The sequence below is a fragment of the Carica papaya genome, chromosome 8 (assembly GCF_054855325.1).
Source record: "Carica papaya isolate Zhongbai chromosome 8, ASM5485532v1, whole genome shotgun sequence".
Taxonomy (NCBI): Eukaryota; Viridiplantae; Streptophyta; class Magnoliopsida; order Brassicales; family Caricaceae; genus Carica; species Carica papaya.
Genome location: NC_142316.1, coordinates 33,557,832 through 33,576,828, shown reverse-complemented (window position 1 = coordinate 33,576,828; position 18,997 = coordinate 33,557,832). Strand labels below are relative to the sequence as shown.

The 18,997-nt window shown below is 34.1% G+C and overlaps 2 protein-coding genes across 7 annotated transcripts; one reads left to right on the top strand and one right to left on the bottom strand.

The window, feature by feature from the left end:
• The first annotated feature begins 276 nt into the window (after positions 1 to 276).
• On the top strand, positions 277 to 15,177 carry LOC110810555 (ARM repeat superfamily protein). 6 transcript variants are annotated; one of them, XM_088208805.1, is made up of 21 exons: positions 279 to 454; positions 633 to 718; positions 803 to 875; positions 1,142 to 1,264; positions 1,778 to 1,947; positions 2,902 to 3,051; positions 3,328 to 3,468; positions 6,280 to 6,340; positions 7,018 to 7,331; positions 7,870 to 8,001; positions 9,062 to 9,181; positions 9,328 to 9,414; positions 9,640 to 9,762; positions 9,964 to 10,081; positions 10,174 to 10,299; positions 10,608 to 10,748; positions 11,718 to 11,869; positions 12,056 to 12,196; positions 12,583 to 12,906; positions 14,005 to 14,147; positions 14,614 to 15,177. In XM_088208805.1, exons 2-20 carry the CDS (start codon positions 662 to 664, stop codon positions 14,116 to 14,118), a joined length of 2,667 nt encoding a protein of 888 aa, XP_088064931.1. In that variant the 5' UTR covers positions 279 to 454; positions 633 to 661; the 3' UTR covers positions 14,119 to 14,147; positions 14,614 to 15,177. The 6 variants fall into 6 exon arrangements, 5 of the variants coding, with proteins under 5 accessions (XP_088064934.1, XP_088064931.1, XP_088064930.1 ...); XM_088208804.1 differs by having other exon boundaries at positions 614 to 718; XM_088208806.1 differs by having other exon boundaries at positions 280 to 454; positions 614 to 718; positions 10,614 to 10,748.
• Positions 15,178 to 16,014: 837 nt separating this feature from the next.
• On the bottom strand, positions 16,015 to 18,981 carry NUDX27 (nudix hydrolase homolog 27). Its single transcript, XM_022036816.2, has 6 exons — positions 18,660 to 18,981; positions 18,511 to 18,561; positions 17,544 to 17,636; positions 17,358 to 17,452; positions 16,478 to 16,592; positions 16,015 to 16,385 (listed from the first exon to the last, which is right to left on the bottom strand). The coding sequence occupies exons 1-6, from the start codon at positions 18,876 to 18,878 to the stop codon at positions 16,230 to 16,232; spliced, it is 729 nt and encodes a 242-aa protein (XP_021892508.1). The 5' UTR covers positions 18,879 to 18,981; the 3' UTR covers positions 16,015 to 16,229.
• Positions 18,982 to 18,997: the final 16 nt, after the last annotated feature.

Sequence of the window (18,997 nt, the reverse complement as noted above, 5' to 3'; positions counted from 1 at the left end):
AATAAATACTTTCAACACAAAAAAATATTAAAAAACCATACACTTATGTTATTTATTTATTTTCACGTGTATTTACTCAACCTAGAAACTATATTTGTAATATAAGAAAAGATTTAATAAACTTTTAATAATAAGTCAAAATAATCTAAGAAAATATTGGTATGAATTTTAATTATTTATTCACCGGACGTGTAATAAAAATTATTATTAATAATTAAAATAATCTAGAAAATATAGCTGTAATTTTTAAATTAATTTTTTTTTTCCCTTCCTTTTCTTCCCCAAACCCCTGCCTCGTTCTTCTTCTTCTTTTCTCCTTCCTCGCCTCTTTTTTTCTAAACGCAGCTCTGTTTGTCTTCTTCAACCAATCCGAGCAAGCTTTCTTCCTCTCACGCGTCTGTCTCTGCTCCGTGCCGTGGTCTCCGTGGGTGTCCGTTCGTGAAACTGTTTACTGGTGTGCTTCTTATCTATCCCGCTTGTACCTTGCTCTTGTCTCACTCTTCCTCTTTGCTCCTCTCTTTCTCTCTGTGTTTCTCCGGACAGCTTTAGTAGCTTCTTTGAGTTCTAGTCTTAGTATTGCCACTGAAATACTATTTTGTTTATGGCATAATAGAATAATTTCATTGCAAAAGCTTCGTATTGCTGTGCAAAGAATAAGAATATGGTGCGTTCTAAGGCTGCATCAAAAAAGCAGCAGAAGCGCGGAATTGATTTTAAGGTATTTTCATAAATAAAAGTTTCTTAAATCTTTATTTGCACTTTTCAACACTTATTAGGATGTTAATTTTATTAAAATATGCAGAAAATAAAGCGGAAGCTTGGAAGAAAATTGCCACCCCCAAAAAATGCTACAGATACTCAAATCAAATCCAGAGGTAAAGAATAGTTTATTAACTTTCTATTTGCACTGTTGCCTGTTGGTGCTGCAGTTTGGTTCATATTTCTTTTCTTCTTGAGATTAATGATGACTCAAATATATTAATATTCAAAACCTTAGAAAAAAAAAAAACAAATCCTTACTATTTGAATAGAGTGATTTTTTTTTTTATATAAAAAAAACAGGGAGTGGGGCTCATTTTGATTCGTAAGTTGATTCTGATGAGCTAACCAAATTGATGAAATTTTTGTGTGTAATGAGCAGCTATTATACTTCCTGAACAGAGTGTGGCAGCAGAAAAGACAGGTTTAGCTGTGAGCAAGAAAGGCTTGACGTTGAAAGAACTGCTTCAACAGACATCCCACCACAATGCCAAAGTTCGTAAAGGTATTCTCTTGTATTTGAGCTGAAGAAAATTCTCTTAAGAGATATTTTGTTGGTGTTCAAGGTTCATTTGTAGGCCCTTTTTAAGTAAAACTTTTTGTTTCATTTGTGAGGAAGAATTAAAATTTTAGTCCCATTGGAAGTAAAATTGAGATGCATATTTCGTAATACATGAAATGGACCTGAAAACAAGGAACTCTGTACTCAGCTCTGTGTAATGGCCAGCAAGTAGCTTAGTTTGGAGGTTTTCATTTTTTAAGAATAGGAAACTAAGTATTGTATAACAGGAGACACAGAAGTCAAAGAATCTTTCTACAGCCAAAGCATGGCAATCTGCTGCTGTTTGATCCTTCCTCTGCTACTGATATATTTATAAATATAGATTGAGTAGCTGATTCTTTTTTAGCTATTTCTTTTCTAGCTATTTACCCATAAGATTTTAGCTCCTGTATTAGTTTTGTTTTGTTTCAAGATGCTAACTTTTTAGAATGACATTTAGTTTGCTTCTCCTTGAAGATGCATTATGTGGCATTAGAGATCTCTTCCAAAATCATCCTGCAGAGCTACGATCACACAGATATGCTGTTATAGAGACACTGCGTGTGCGAATCAGTGATGAGGATGAAATAGTGAGAGAAACACTTTATCAACTCCTCAAGTCAGTAGTTTTCCCTGGTTGCAAAGAGGTGATTCTTCTATATTATTCCATTTTGAACTCTCATAACAAATCAAACGGTTGACACTAGGATTTTTTGCTATAAGCTTGAAAATCTTTTTGAGATGTAGTTGTTTCTGTTCCAGTATTTTCTTTTATTACTAGTTCTCTTCTCCTCTTTGTATTTTTGGTACTGCCCATCTAATATTCTCAACTCTTCTTTTTGGGTCATTCTAAAACTTGTATAAGTTATGATCACTAGAAAAGAACTTCTGAGGATCATGTTGTTTCAGTTTCTTTTTTTACTAACATCTTTGTCTATTTGTCCTATAATTCTTCACATTGATACACAATTGCCTCTAATCTATGTATATTCTTCTGTTTCTCACTTCAATTTACTCATTTTCTAAACTATTTGAGGGACAAGTTAATTTAACCACTACTCTATTGCATCACTTCAACTTAGCAATTAAAACATGCTAGTGTGTCTTTTTACATGCAAATCATATGCGTAGAAGATGCCTTCATGTTGATTATGTTTGATTCTCAGATTTTGAGTCTCTGAATAACATTGTTTGCATTTAATCTCGATTTGAATCTTTGTAAACGTCCATTGCCTTTGATTCTCATATTTAAGTCTGTGAAGTTATTCGTCCAAACTGCTTGTGCTGCAAAAGAAAAACATAGTTTTTAGTACTTTGGGTGTTAGAAATTGATGAGATTACACTGAAAACATATGGAACTTATTCTTTCTCTTCAATTTGTTTATACTTTGTTTTCTTTTAAAATAATTGTGTATGGTGCCATTTCAGTTCATATCTTGGGTACTGACTGCTGCAGCTATAAACAAGATACTCCATTATTATCATTGTGCCTTCTTCCTTTTTTTTGAAATAATCAATTTGCCTATTGTTTTATTTCATTTATTCATTTTCTGTGACTTCTTTTTCTCTCTGATATTTTGTTCTCTGCTTTTGTTTTCCAGGATAATCAAGGGCCACTTGTGTCATTAATGATGACATACATATTTACTGCAATGACACATTTAGCAATTGATATTCGGTTGATGGCTTTCAAATGTTGTGATCTTCTTGTACAGCACTATCCAGCTAGCTTTTCATTATATGCTGAAGAGGTAATCAATGAGATTTGATATCTGTAATGGTCGAGAATTCTCATATTGTTTGAAAACCATCATGATAGCAAAAATTCTTTCTACTGCCACTGCTTTTTCTTGACTTCTAAGTTGATTTTTTTTAATACTAGCTTGTACTTCTCATTGTTGCTTCTTCCACTCCTTTTCCTGATCTAACTTGTCCACTCATAATTTATACTTGCATTGTATCCTCTTGGTGTTCTTGTGAGCAGTGTATCAATATAACGATATTTTTCATTTTTCTTTTCATGACAGATTCTGCAAAACTATGAGAATATTCTTCAGAATAATCAGTTATATATACAAGACAAAGGCAAGCTAAAAAATGCTCTTGCTGGGTTGGCACACTGCTTATCACTATTGCCATGTGAAACAAGAGAAGTTGTCTATGAAAAGGTGTCTTTTAGGTTACATTTCTTCTTTTCTTGGTGACTTCTTGCAGTGTGAAGCTATTTGGAAATTGCCCTTAAACTAAATTGATTATTTCTTGTGCAGTTTTTGGAAAAACTTCTCTTTGTTGTCCTAATTTTCTTTTTCTGCTATTTGTGTTGGTATCTCATTTTTCCTGCTGCTTTCATTCCGTCAACTGAATCTGTATATTTTTTTTGAATTCTTACCATAGCAAGTTAAATCTCATTGTGTTATTTTTCAAGAGTTTGTTAATATAGCTGGCTTGTTTTAATCTATGAAAAAAAGGGTGAGACTACACTAAGATTAAGCACTTGTTTGACCTATCAAAAGAGGATTGAAAACCTTTTTTGAACATTTAAAGAGAAAGAAAATGTCTGAAGGAAAACAATTGTGTTCCTTTTTTCCAGAAAGAGGAAGAAATAGGAGAAAGATGCATAAATTGGTCTCCTCGGTTGTATTTAGCCTCAATCCTTCCTGATGCAGAATCAATAAATGAGAATAATCAATTTTGGAGAATTTTACCCAAAATGGTAGAGGAAATTTTAATTTTTGTTTCACTGAAAGGAATAATAATTTTAGTTTCCTTTTATAGTAAAAATAAAGCTTTAGAAAAGTTTATAATAAAAGGAAATGGGAAGATTTTCTAATTTTCTAACTCCTTATATTTAATTTATTTTCTTATTTTAGTCTTTTTGTTTACAATAGAAGGAAAGAGGAAGCTTTTTTAGTCTCCTTCTATTTAATTTATTTTCTTATTGTTCTAGGTTTTCTAGATTTTCTATTTTTAATGTATTTTGGTGCCTATAGACAAGGTACCCTATCCCTCCTTTTGTTTATTATTGTCATGGAGGCTTTAAACAAATTGCTTTTAAGGGTTAGGAAATAGGAGTTGTTCAAAGGGCTCAAGGTTGGAGAGGGAGAGACCGCCTGTGGAGGTTTTACATCTATGTTTTGCGGATGATACTTTGGTGTTTTGCCAACTGGATGAAAATTCACTGCTCAACCTAATATGTGTTTTACTTTTGTTTTCAAGCTGTTTTCAGCCTGAACATTAACCTTACAAAGTGTAAGATGGTTAGGTTGGATGATGATAGTGATACTAATTGATTAGCAAAAGTTTTAGGTTGCAAGGTGGTGAAGTTATTGATTAATTAGTTTGGATGCCTCTAGGTGCTACTTATAAAGACATAAAGACGTGGGATCCTATTGTTGCAAAATTTTAGAGAAGATTGTTAGGGTGGAAGAGAAATTTGCTTTCCAAAGAAGGACGATTGACTCTTATAAAAAGCACGTTATCTGATCTTCCTATTCACTACATGTTACTTGTACTAGTGCCAATAAGCGTTGCCAAGAAACTGGAAGCTATTCAATGCGTGGTTTCTGGAGTGACTCAGAGGAGAGAAGTAGATATCATTTGGTGACATGAGATGTGACAAAGAGACCATTAAGTGAGGGGGATTGGGTTTGAGATCTATGTTGGAGATGAATAAGGCGCTTCAAGGAAAGCTGGTGTGACAATTCATGAAGGAGAGAGATGTCCTTTGGAGCAAGGGCGAAGTTTGACATGATGGATAGAGGATGGTACTCCAAAGTATTGGTTAGACCACATGGTAAAGGAATGTGGAAAATATTCTATATGGGAGAAGACAAGTTTCAAGACTGCGTACAGTGGAGAATTGGAGATGGGAGTAGATTGAGCTTTTGGTTGGTTTGTCGGCTTGAAGGTGGAGCATACAGAAACAGGTTTTGTAGATTTAAGCTATAGTTCGATATAAAGACATTTCTGTTAAAGAGACATTTGGTGATGATGAAGGAAGCGGGGAATGGCATTTGGAGGTCTTGCAGAATTTGATAGATTGGGAAATTAATGAATATAAAATTCTGTCAAATACGATGGAGTTGGTTTTGCTGAATGAGGATTATGACCAATCAGTTTGGACACTGAGCGCTTCGAGGAAATTCACTGTTGGGTCCTTTTATAGATACTTAGTTAAGAAAGAGCTCATGGAGAGCAATTTTCCTTACAAACAAATCTTGATGGTGAAGGCCCCCCAGGGTAGTTTTCTTTGCGAAGCAGGCTGGGTGTGCATTTTAACCAACAATAAGCTAAAGAGGAGAGGAAAGATTATAGTAAACTGGTGTTGCTTATGCAAGAAAATGGAGGAGACTTGCAACATTTGTTACTTTGGTGTCCCATTGCATATGGCTTGTTGTTTTTTGGCATATGGGATTATCATTTTGGAGGCAACGGTTTTCATTGCAACAAGTTCTTGAAGTGGAAAAGAATGTTACCATGTGGACCTTAATTGAAAATTCCATCAGATCTACTGGATTTAGTTCTCTTGCTTAGCACGTAGTAGTTATTTTGTTCTAATATCTTGTTACACAACCATAGCGAAGAGAATCATCACATACCAAAGATATAATTTTATCAAGTAAAAATCAGAAATTTATTGTAAAATTTGGCAGTTCCAGGACTTAATTTCTGCAATCAAAGCACATGGGCTAAATTTTTACTTTCCCCTGATAGAGACTAGAAATTAATGTCAACCCTTTTTAAAAATTTTATTCTTATTAATGATGTGGAGTTCTTAAAAGTGTTTGTCAAGTGTCATCTAGATATTTTATCTTCAGTAGCTTGTGATGGAGACATGGGAATTTTGTTACCAATAAATGACTGTTAAACAATGGTATTTGCAGAAGTATGCTTTGACGTTCTATTGCATTTGAGGGTTGCTTGTTGACCCTTTTTACTTTTAAATTTGGCTTCTTACATTCCTCGATTCTATGTTCTAGGAAACTGCTGGACAGGAGACTTTACATGGCTTTGAGCCTGATGTGCCAAAAGAAAGTGCAGGTATGTGAAGCTTCTTCTGAGTTCATGGATGCACTGATGCTATTGCTTTACACATTCACCATGATGGTAGCGATTATCGTAATTCATATACTCTTTGAATGCTTTGTCATTATCATGAGTACATTGAGTATATGAGTTGTACCCCCTTGGTGCCTATGAATATACGTAGTTTTCTTTTCAAAAGAACAAATACCTGTATTGTTAACATGGGATGCAGATTGACTGTTGTCTATGTTTGTCTGCTTTGATGTTCCATACTGGAGAAATTGTCATCTGGGATATGTGTTGTTTAATTCCATGTTTGAAATGTGACAACTATATGAAGTACATATTATCTTTTTGGTGAGGCAAAAAGGAAGTTGTATCTCTCATCCACCCTGCTATAATTCGGGTCACCTATAAAGAAAAGAGCAATAGATTTTTTGAGGGCCTCTTTCCCTTTTCGCTTCAACTGGGACCATTGGTTCTAGGGTCCTTTGTGTTTTATTGAGGGTCACCCTCTTTATGATCAGGTTTTTTGATCTTTTATATCTTTTCTCTTTGAGACAGCAGTAAATTAAGACATTTTTCTCTTTCTCTCTCTAAAAGAATATGGAGTACATATGTCTTACCTCTTTTTTTATATGCATCAGTTACTTCTCTGTCACCTTACCTTATGCTGCTTGTCATTTATCCAGGGTTTTCTCACATTTCCAAGAAACTAAAGGACCTTGTTGCAGTTTTAGTCAATTGTTTCAAAGAATTTATTCCACTGGTTCATGCAATGCCTGTGATGGATGCACTATCATTTGATTGCATGTATTCCATACTTCAGAGCATAGATCTTGCTGTCAGATTTTTAGTCTATGGAAACCATAAGAACAAATTAGAAGCAAAGCTTCATCCTGAAATACCTGATGTAACTGCGTGGGATCAAACTATTTCATCTGTTTTGGTTAAGAAGTTACTGGGTGTATTTCCTCTCTATTCAGTTCATCACTTCTCTGAAAAGGTATTGCCTATGTAATATTTATTGAAGAGTTTACATGTTTTGCTCTTACAAGTATTAAAAAACATAGATTACAAAAAGTTGTATTTTGGATTGGGTACTTTTTGACAATTTTAGTCCGTTGGGAATTTTAGTTTGGATTTCAGCTTTGACATTTATGCACAACGAACAGAGGTTATATTTAATACGTGCATTGGAAACTAGATGATTTGCATTATTATTGCCCAAGAGATAATACACCTGTGTGAAGGATACACCATAAAGAAAGGGACTGAATATTCTGTCCTGATAATTCCTCTCTGTGTCTCTCGCGTGCACATGCATGCGTGAACACATGTTAAACGTCTCTTCTCTGTTTGCTAAATCGGGCGATTTTAGGATTTAATCTTAGTTTTATGTCGCACTTAAGCCCTTAATATACTATGTATTTTCTCAGTAGTTTTTCAGGATCTTCTGTGAGAAAAGGGTCATAACTTAAGTATTTAATGCTTTTGCTCTACTCTGAACTTGAAGGGGCCTAACTCTTATATTTCCTTGGCAGGATGATGACAGGTATTTCATTTTGAACGTTGTGATTACACAAATATTTTTGCAATTCAGTGAATGGATCTGTCCCCCTGCTGATTTATTGGAGAAATTTCTGGAATTTATTGAAAATGCTTTTCTTGGAAAGGTTTGCTTCTTACATCACCACACTTGTAGAATTTCCAGAAATTGAATATTCCATTTTTCAATCTTGTACCTGTGTAAAAATATGTTATTTATCAGAAGTTATTTGGTAAAATATGAACCTACAATTGAATGTTTTGATTAGCTGGAGTAACCATGAAAAGGCTCTTATTTATTCAGAAACCTTAGGTAGTAAAGTTGTGAAAGTTATTTGCTATTCAAACACAGTGAATGACTAGAAGAAGAGTATAAGATATTGCCAAGCATGCCTAAGCAGTTTTTCTGTATGGACCCTTAGACTCACTCTGTAGTAGGATGCCAAAGAAAGGTTAGAGCAATCTCTTGGAGATGTCAGAGAGAGCTCTATTCCATACGGACAGCTGAAAAAAAATCTAATATCCATCATTCGTCAGACTGCTGTCTCTCCTTGTTAAATCTTAAATCTATTTTTGTATTGTTTTTCATAATTCAGAATTATTTATGGGTTAATTATGCTGCTGAATTGTTTTGTGGAATTCTGATTACCAGAACAATTTGAATATGGTTAAGGTTGAAACTGAATAGTAAGTAATGAACTAGGAGGGTGAGGAGAACAACGGAAGACTGCCACTCTATAATTGAGTTAGGTATCTGAATGTTGCAGATCTTTATAGAAAAATATTGTTTCTTGGATACAACAATCTGGTAAAATATTCTTCCCTTAATCACATTAGTTCTAACAGTCAACTAAAGCTCCACGCCACAGGATAAGTTGATGCTTCAAAACTTCATTAATTTAAAAGATACGTGGAAAGTACAATTGACAACTTTCCAAAATGTTTAATCTTATTAGAAAATCCATTTATCACCAAAATGGGAGGAATTTACTTTTAATATATTTGTATTGATTCTACAATGAGATTGTTACAGCTAGTAGTGCTTCAAATGGAGTCCTTTTTTCTTTCTTGTGACAGTTCCACTCTCTTTATCCCTCCTTTCCCTCGCTCGTTCTTTCTCTGTGCACAAGGGTGCATGTGTGTAAGAGTATCAGAATCTTTTGAATGTAAGTTAAATTGATTTTGCAGATTGGCAGTAGCACACGTTCTGGCAAAGCAGTCTGGGAGAAGAATATACTTTCACTGCTTCCTTTTATCCCAAAACTTGTATCACTGGTGGACAATGATTGGAAGTACCGCCTTATGCAGGTTTGACTTGGCTTTCAAGAATGATATGTTCCTATATATCGGTAATTGCATGGTCTTAGATTTTTTCTTTAGGTGTATGAGAAGGTTTCCCAAGAGGAAAATGAACTCTATAATGTTTATACTAACTACTTAATATTTTGTTGCAGGCATTTACTATGACTTTCAGCAATTGCAATCCAGAGTCTAGCCTTAAATTGGCTTGTGTGTCTGTGATTGAAAAAATGCTTATTCCTGTAAGCTCAGCTGTATACTCGATCTTCGTAGGAAGTAAATAATCTAATCATATGTATATCTGTTTACATCTATCATCGTGATGCCTACATATGTAGAAAGAAGATACACTTTTGGCTCTTTGCATATGAATAAACTGAACCTCTCTATACTCTCAGAAAAGGGGGAAAAAAGGTAAAGGTATCATCTCAAATTCTAAAACTGTTCTTTCTTTGTACAACTTGTAGGAGGAAAACATGCTGCACCTAGATGCAAGTGACCCGGAAGTATTAGACTATCAGATTACTTGGATAAGGGGACTGCCACCCCTGCTTATTCTTCTAGGTGATAAGCATCCATCTTCATCGCTGGTAAGTTGTCATTACCTTGTTGGTGTTATAATCAGGAAAATGGTTATTCAATCTAATTAAATCAATGAAGGTGAATCTATTAACTTTAGGTTCCTCTTTACATTGGTGTTTATTTAAAAAAGGTTCCTGTTTACATCGGGTTATGACCTTTCCTAATCACATACAAGACCTTTTCACTTGAAATTGCATTTATTTCTTCAGGTTGTCTTGCACCTTTTACTCCACATTGGGCAATACGGTTTATTGTCTGCTTCCCCTGCTCTTGAAAGTGAGATACAATTTACTCTCGGGGACTTCTATAGCACATTTCAGGAGGAAGGTATTAAACAATTAGTTGGCGAGTGATTTTTGCTTGAACGCCTATCTGAGCACTCGGCCACAGCGTTTAATCATTTTTTTAAAATGTTGTAGGGACTGCATGTTATGGACCTTTCGTCAGGCTTTCCAGGGATGCTCAGGAATTATCTCTTTGTTGCCTTTATTATTTCTCCAACATTGATTCTTTTCTCCTGAAGTCAATTGCTTCTTGTTGCCTTTGTAAGTATAGTGTCTTGGTTATTGGAATAGGTTTTAAGTTTTGGATTTTAAATGCCATAACCAGGAATCCTCATCACGTTATTTCCAAGCACTATCCTTTATCTCTCTCCACCCCCCCCCTCTCTTCTTCTCTTTGTGATGTGTATTTTATGTTGTAACTATACACTTTTGCAGTAAGGTATCATAAGAAACGATGACTAAACTAGTGAAGTGTTTTTATTTTTAACTCCAGTTATTCTTTTATTTGTTAGTTTGCGAGGTCACTATATATGGATCTATTTAATCTTTAAATCTGATTTTTCTGTAAGTTGCAGGTCCTGAACTGGAGCCCTTAGTATTATTTCGGATAATGGAGGTTCTGCACTCTGCCTATAAAGGTGGACGTATCCAGATTGCTGATCATATCAGCTTCTTAATAACCTTGGTCTCTTGTTTTAAAGTTTCCGCAGGTATCTTTTAACTAAGTTCATGTTGGTTAATGTGACTTGAGATTATAGAAGTTATACTGTTTCTGTTTTCTCCCCAAGGATCGTATTAATCTAAGTTATTGTTTGCAATATTATATGCTGATCAGAAAGAGGAACTAATGTTAACTTTAAGAATATCTAATTTGTTTTTAGAAGAAAAATTATAATATATATTCAAAGAGCAACCTGTAGGTGCAACCCGTATGTAAAAGTATTTTAACTCTACCATAATATCAGTAAGGTCCGGAAGCTCCTCGCAACAATAAAATGGTTGGCCTCTGATAAAAAAACTCAAGGTCTAGATCCAAGTGTCTTTAAATCTATTAGAATTAGATATGTACTCTCAAAAGTTCTATTGTTCCTCTCCTTCCAGATTGCCCAAATAGTAACTAGAGGAATAAGCCTAACAGACTGCTTATTACTCTGAATGCCTCTCCACAGCCAAAGTTCCTCTATCCTGTGCCTGCCTCAATCCCAGTAAACTGTAAGCCAAAGATCAGAGTCAATGCGCTTACAGGGCGTTGAGGAGGATATAATTTGAACGTTACCATAATTTAGTTTTAGAAACATATCACCTTTGGAAGTATCTGAAGAGTGAAGAAGCTAATTCTTATGCACGCTAGAAGTAATTTGGGCATGATTATTCATGTTAAGTTTCAACTAGGTGTTGCTTATTCTTCATTTTGTCTTTGAACCCTTCAAAGTTTTGCACTCTCAAGTGTCTTCATGGCTTTCAAGTATAGAGGTGCTTAGGCCTAAAAACATCCTTGAGTAGTACTTGGGTCATATCATTGGCACTGCCATGAAGCATTATTTAAACTCTATCTATTGTCTTATTTCCATAGAACTTGCTAGTTATGAACTGGTTAATTATTTTTTTTAAGAGTAAGTGATTGATAGAGTCTTAATAGTCATCGATGATTATTTAAAATAATTTTTGGATATATACAGGAAAAATATATTCTGAGTCAGAGACTGAGACCAAAATATCAAATCATGAAGAGTTTAAGGAACTTGTTGGTTTTGTCTGCTCGTATCTGTCACAGATGGGTGATAGTTCTCTTGTGTTTCATATGCTAAAGAGAGTAATACTTGACCAAATTGTAAGTTGGTGAAACTATTAGGACTCAAGCTCCATTTTTTTTTCTTGTTTGTGGAAGGCATTTGAGTAGCCCCTGTTGTTAAATAACTTATTTTCATTTGTTTAAGGAGTGCCAGTTAATCCAGTTGATTGGTCCTTGACTAGTAGGAAATTCTTCTGTAAATATATGAAAAAGCTGTTATTGCAGATGTTGAAGCTACCTTTGGACAATACATGTGCTTTGCTGAGAACGCTTACGATATTGGACTCCAAACCAACGAGGCTTTCTGAACAGGATATTTTAGCCCTAAGCAATATCCTCTTAGGATATCTAATTGATGTTGTCCTTGTAAGTACATAGTGCTCTTTTCTTTATGGTGTCTGTCCAGCACTTATCATTTGAAAGATCTTTTATTAAGTTTTTTTCCATTTTATTGCTTCTTATTGTATCATATTTTACTAATGAAATTATACCTACTGGCTGTAAAGCAGTTGGAGTTGTAGCCACCATTGCCATAAAAAATGGACTTCGGCATCAACATCTTGACCAATTCTGCATTTTGATGCATTATTCTGGATCTTTGTGCATGATCCTTGCACCATTGTCTATATTTTCTTTTATCAATACAGATCTTTTCTTGATCTAATAACATTGTTCACAACATGAGCAGTTTGGCTGTAAACTAAAAGAATATCCTCTTCTATCTGAAAGACTATAACTTTGTTGTTGTGCAGTCTGTTCCAGAAGATGATGATGCAACTTCAACATCTAGTCATATGGACAGATGGTGTTATTACCTCATACCTTGCTTTTTTCTGTTTGATCGAAGTCACAACCTTTTGAATCTCATTTTGAGCATGATGGGGTCCGAAATGGTTGAAAGAATTTCATCGCTTCTGTCTTGTAACCAAACTCAGTATTCTGGAGACTGTTTAAATAAGATACATGCAATTGTCTCCATCATCCTATTGATGCATAAGGATGCTAAGATCCAGAAAATCTTATGCTCTTTCAAGACAGAGATTGACCATATTTTACAGGCTTTGCTCTCTTTGCAGGTATGATTCTGCCCCTCAAACGTAGTTGTAGGGACCGAATGTTGATAAAAAATTTTCTACAACTGAAACTTGCATAACCTAAAGCTCTATTTATTACATGAAAATATATTTTAGTTTTTATTTACTAAACTTATATATGTTTATACCTAAAAACATGATAGTTAACGATGATGATAATATTTAAGAACTGATTGTGAAAATAGCATAACTTAAAGCTCTATTTATTACATGAAAATATATTTTAGTTTTTATTTACTAAATTTATATATGTTTATACCTAAAAACATGATAGTTAACCATGATGATAATATTTAAGAATTGATTGTGAAAATAGCATAACTTAAAGCTCTATTTATTACATGAAAATATATTTTAGTTTTTATTTACTAAATTTATATATGTTTATACCTAAAAACATGATAGTTAACGATGATGATAATATTTAAGAACCGATTGTGAAAATAGTTATGGTGTTTGAAAAGAATAAAAGTTGTTTTACTATTTTCTAGAAAAACTATTTTTGTATACTTTGGTTACTTCACAAAAATAAACTATAGTACTTGTTTCCATAGACATATGTTTGAGCACATGGATTTAGGAAATAAAACTAATGTTTTTCATGTGGCAAAGAGAGTCATATTACTCATGCAATAGTTTTCTTGGCTTCTGATCCATTTTTTAATTGTTCATTGGCTTCGTATACACAGCAGCAAATTCTTAAGGGAACTTGGACTGGAAATGTACTTAGTGATGCTAATGCCACCTGGACATTTTCACTTCTGCATTTAGCTCTCTTGGGCAGATATATTATCCAATAGAGCAATTGAAATCTAGGAAGTAGTTTTGGAGCAACATTTATTTCATGCATGATTTCATACTCTACAAACTAACCTTTGTATTAGGTGTACTCCTTGCATAAGGTAGCCCTGATTTGATCTATAAGGTGTTTGGACTAGTGAATCATTCTAAAACTTGGAATTTGTGGTTCTTCTCTTGAAGAGATAATAACAAAATTATTTTGCAGAATAAGGAATAGTTGTTACTGATATTCTAGCTTTGGTTTGCATGATGTTGGATCTCATTTCATATTCTATGCAGTCGTCAAAAATTATCTGCGTAAGTATTGAAGAAAGACACAAACTGCAATGTGCTTCTGACAGACTGAAGATTGTAGCAAGTACTTTATTCAGTGAGGACGCAAACAACCGATAAGATCTTCATATCGGAAGATAGTTATTGCTGTAAGTTGTACCCTTAACTGAAGCATCTCAAATTTGAAACATGGCTTTGATTTTTTATTCCCGCCTGCTGTTGGAGCACTTCTACTGGATGCTCTAAGGTTAAGCTTGGGTCAAATTTTAATTCTATATAATGGGAATAAGAACAGGATACAAATAGAAGATTTATTTTAAATGAAAGAAATATTTGTGTTCTCAGTCATGTTATATTCAATTCAAATTAAGTATTTTTTATATTCTTCACTTGACTAGTGGGGATACAGATCCGTAATTGTGTAGTTTAAGACATGAATTTAGTTAGTTCGATTATGTATAGAATATGGAAGGTATGACTAAATTCTAACATATTAAGTAATTAAAATTTTGGAATGACACTTAAATTATATACTACTTAGTCCCCTTTTTCTGGTTTGTTTGTTACTTTTGTTGAGGCACACTGTATATCTTATGATCTTTCATGTCCTGCTAGGGTTACCGTGTAGCAGACAGCACTACCACAGTTCGCTTCATCTAGATTCAGGAGCTAATGATAATTGATTATTTACTTATCATTTACTCCTGGTAGCAACATTGTTGAGGATCCTGGAACATGGAAGACAGCACCAAACAACTCTCAAGGACAGTAGATTTGTTGTGAGCTCCTCTGAACGACACTGCAGTATTATAGCACATTCAACCGAGGGTGACCTCAGAGGGTATGCTCCGTGTGTTATCATTTAATTATTATCAATTTAGCTCGAACGATTAGGTAGCACAGTTTCTGCGGCAGGTTTTTAGTCGTCATCTAACTGCTTGGTTTTGAGTCATGCAGCAGATGATCCTCTGCTCTCTCTTTCGTAATTTTTCCCCTCGGCCCCCTTGGTGGGAGGGAGGAGAGTGGTGGGGGTGATGAAACAGTGTTCTGTATAGGTTGAGAGGAATCTTATTGTAGTATATAGACACTTTTTAGTGTAACTGTGACAATTGATTATCAAATATCCGATGGCACGAACAAGTCTAATAAGTTTTTTAAGCAATTAATTTATTATCTTCATCATCATCATTAAAATGACTTTTAAATAACTAAACTTTTATCATATTTGATTCTTAAAAGAAACCATTATGTTTTATTAAAAAAAAAAAAAACTTAAAATAGAATTATCTGCCTAAATATCTAATTTAGTTATTAAAATTAACAGTTCTTTTGTAAATAAAGTTATGATTTTTATCAAACTATTAGCAAAAGTTAACATTAAATTAAATTACTAATTTTGCAAAACAATTTCTTTTCAACATAGGTGCTAGTGTTGATAATCAAGTAAAAATCTTAATTTCTTAAAAACTTAATTAAGCCTTTTAAGTAATTTAGCTGAGAAAATTTTCAAAAATTATTGCGAATGTCAAATCTTGTATGTAGAAATTCTCAGTGTATAAAAATCAAGATGCTCCACACGAATTTTTGGCTTCCAATTTCCATTAAATTGAGCTGTGAAATTAACTCTAAGAATAGAGAATCAAGAAATTCTCAAACTTGGGTTTCCAACAGCAACAATGGCAGATTTGGAGCAGGAGATTAACATTCTCAATCCCCATCTCTTTTGAGAGAGAGAATTTCAACCTGTCACGTTTTTCCTCATCAGTTAAATTATTTGTTATCAAATTCATGATTTAGTTAGATTTTAAGTTAATTTTCAACCTGATGTATAATAAGCTAAAATCATGATCTTTTCTTTTTTGACATGAAAGAGATAATAGGCCATTGATAAGACTCTTTTTTAACATGTGAATTGAAATGATTTAGTTTGTATAACAAGAGTATGAAGGGAAGCATGATGATTCCAACAAATTTCACCTTCAAATTAAGTTTTAAAAAAAGAAATACCCTTCGAAATTACAACAGTAATTTATTTTCATACTTATATTTCTGTGTTACTTCAAAAGATACACAGCATAAAATTTCCCTTTTAGAAATTTAACTCAATTGCATATGATAGGAAACTTCCCCCATTCATTCATTCCCTCACCTCAATCATCTACAAAAAGAAATGGGATCTCATGTGTTCTTTTCTAAGAAAAAAAATGTATACTGACAACTATGCCCGGAAGTTACTCTTCTTTCGAAATTCCTTGCACCTTGCCATTTTTCGATTCATTTCCAACAGAAGATCCAACAGAAGACTTACCGTCATCCATATCCCGTAGAAAATAGGGACCAAATACTTTCAGAACCTGTTGGTATACAGGTTTCTTGAAATCCACAGCCTGTTTGAAGAAAATATCGCGAAGATTAACAGGAATTTTAACAAGTGTAGTATCAAACAGAGCTAAAAAGATTAGCAACAAAGTCGACTCACAAGATCAAGCACTTGTTCTGGTAACATCCATGACCACTCCTTAAACTCTGGCTTTTCAGACCCATCGCCCAACAGGTTGATCTCTTCCTCCTCTCCGGTGAACTTAAATAGGAACCTGCCTTTCCACAAGCATCAAGTAATACATGAGTGTATTGACATTGTGTGTAATTCAAATAAAAATTATATGAATTAAGAATGAATGCATAAACGAAATAAAATACTTTAATAAAAATAGTAATTTTTTATGCTTTTCTTGATATGTAAGGAAACAAATTTATTATTATTGAGCTGAAATATGAGTAGAGTTAATTCAATTGAGCATGAAATTATGTTCATTGCAACTAATTCTACACTTCAGATAATTAAATCTTGGTTTAAAATTAAAAACAGACTTAAACAAACATAACGTGAAGGTAAAATAGATGCATTAAACTTGTCACATGACTCATCACAGAAACCTAAGAACACTAAATGAAAATCTGAGTATAAAAGAATCCTCCAGGTTAATTACAGAGTCCCAGATGTATTATGCTTAAATAAAAGTAACTTCCATTAGCACCCCATTGGGACTGCTGCTAAAACTACAAATTCACAGAGAAAGTATTCTTCAACTCCAAGCATTTTTCTTTTGTTTACTAATGAAAGAGATTAAGGCTCAAAGACAACTGCACAAGCAATGAACTTTTATCACCCAAAGATTATAATAGAAATTATCAATAATATTGCCAGATAGTTACTTATAGGTAAGCAGCCGGAGGAAGGCATTATTAGCAACTAAACTTAAAATCAGGTATGATAAACAACACATTGCAGTTAATGAAAGTAGCTCCACCAAATTTCAATACAATATGTCTGACAATATAGGGCTGAGACGGCTTACCACTTCTGTGCTTGGCCTTTGTAGTTTGTCCCCCACCGACGATTAAGCCTATCTTTGATTTTAAGGGGGAAATCGTAAGTCAGCCAGTAGGGTGCCTATAGTTCCAAATTTCCATAATAAATACAGTGGAATACATAAGACAGGCTGCAATAAATTCATTTTCAAACAACACAAAAATAAGCATGCCTCTGCAAGAAATTCTGCTGAAGTAACTCCAGTTTCTTCTCTCAATTCTCTCATTGCTGCATTTCTAAGATCTTCACCCTCATCCGCACCACCCTGTAAAAGACAATCGAAAATCAGAGTTATTTTAGGAAATATGTAAAAGCAGAGCTCACAAAAGAGAGCCAATACTCAACGAAACAACCCTCAGCCTTCTGATTTCTCTTTTCCATTCTCGGAGACTCAAATCATGAGCACAAAGATGAAATATTTCACTGACCCTATTAGATTTTGACTCAAAAGCATATATGATCAACTAATACCCTCCACTCAAAAGGGTCAATAAACGAGCAACTGCATACAACTGCAGACAGAGTCAAGCTATTAGACATAGATAGGATCTAACTAAAATACCATGTTGGATTCCTAATCTAAAATGGTGATAAATAAAGTTATGAAACGAATACATAAACCATTATATATATCCACACTCAGTCAACCTTACATAAACTTCCATAACGTACTCCATGCCAACAAATTACGGTTGAAGTACCCAATCAATTAGTCTTCTGAATTTAAATTAATGAAGATTTTATAACTTGTTCCTGCTTTGGAGGTTTACCAATCACAACAAGAAAAAAATGCTGTAGGGTTTGGAAGTTCTCCCCATAAAGGCTTCAAAAACACTCTCCCCACCACAACCAAAAATACTTCATCATCTTAAGACAAATCAACAGAAAACCTGTCTTTATAACCCGACCATTCGTGTAATACTATTACTTTTTTGGATCTGTTTCGTTTCCCTTTTATTTATTTAAGCGGGAGAAACTGAAGCTCCAGAAATTGGACGCAAAATAGAATAATCCAAACCCAAACAAATTCATCACCATCAGTTATCCCACACGATAAATTCAATTCATACATTAATAAAACAAGGTTGAAAAACAAAAAACCAGATACTAGACAACGAGAACAGAGAAACCCTATCTACCTGAGGCATTTGCCAAGTGTCTGGAATATTTATCCTGGACGCTGTAAAAATCTACAAAACAAAACGCATTTTCAAAAATCGTAGAACCCATATATAGAAAATCCATTACAGAAATATATACGTGAAGAATTTAAGAAATAAAATTATACCTTTTTAGATGGATTGACGAGACAAATTCCAACATTCTTTCTATAACCTGCTGGAGGAGACTCCATGGATACGGCCAGCGAAGATAAACCAAGAGACACTCTCAAGGGTTTCGAGGATGAGATTTCAAGTGGCAGGCGCGCAAATTTAACAGATTTGAAGGGGTAATTTTGACAGTTGACCGCATAAAGTTGGGGATTCATGTACGCTCCAATGGACATTCTACGCGTCGTTTTAGCCTCTGAGGCTTTACTTGAGCCCCAAGTTTTAATGCACTCGTGGCTACATAAAACGTCTCGAAGATACCACCCGACTTCTCTGCACTATCCGTTTTAAGTAC

What these genes read in the sequence shown, in the direction of transcription:
- LOC110810555 (XM_088208805.1), top strand. Translation starts at nt 662, where the DNA reads ATGGTGCGTTCTAAGGCTGCATCAAAAAAGCAGCAGAAGCGCGGAATT. An exon ending in GAGAAGTTGTCTATGAAAAG is followed by an intron (nt 3,469 to 6,279) that starts GTGTCTTTTAGG and finishes TCTATGTTCTAG; the next exon opens with GAAACTGCTGGACAGGAGAC. An exon ending in AATTGCTTCTTGTTGCCTTT is followed by an intron (nt 10,300 to 10,607) that starts GTAAGTATAGTG and finishes TTTTTCTGTAAG; the next exon opens with TTGCAGGTCCTGAACTGGAG.
- NUDX27 (XM_022036816.2), bottom strand. Translation starts at nt 18,878, where the DNA reads ATGTCCATTGGAGCGTACATGAATCCCCAACTTTATGCGGTCAACTGT. An exon ending in AAAGGCCAAGCACAGAAGTG is followed by an intron (nt 16,593 to 17,357) that starts GTAAGCCGTCTC and finishes GTGGAAAGGCAG; the next exon opens with GTTCCTATTTAAGTTCACCG. An exon ending in CAGAACAAGTGCTTGATCTT is followed by an intron (nt 16,386 to 16,477) that starts GTGAGTCGACTT and finishes TTCTTCAAACAG; the next exon opens with GCTGTGGATTTCAAGAAACC.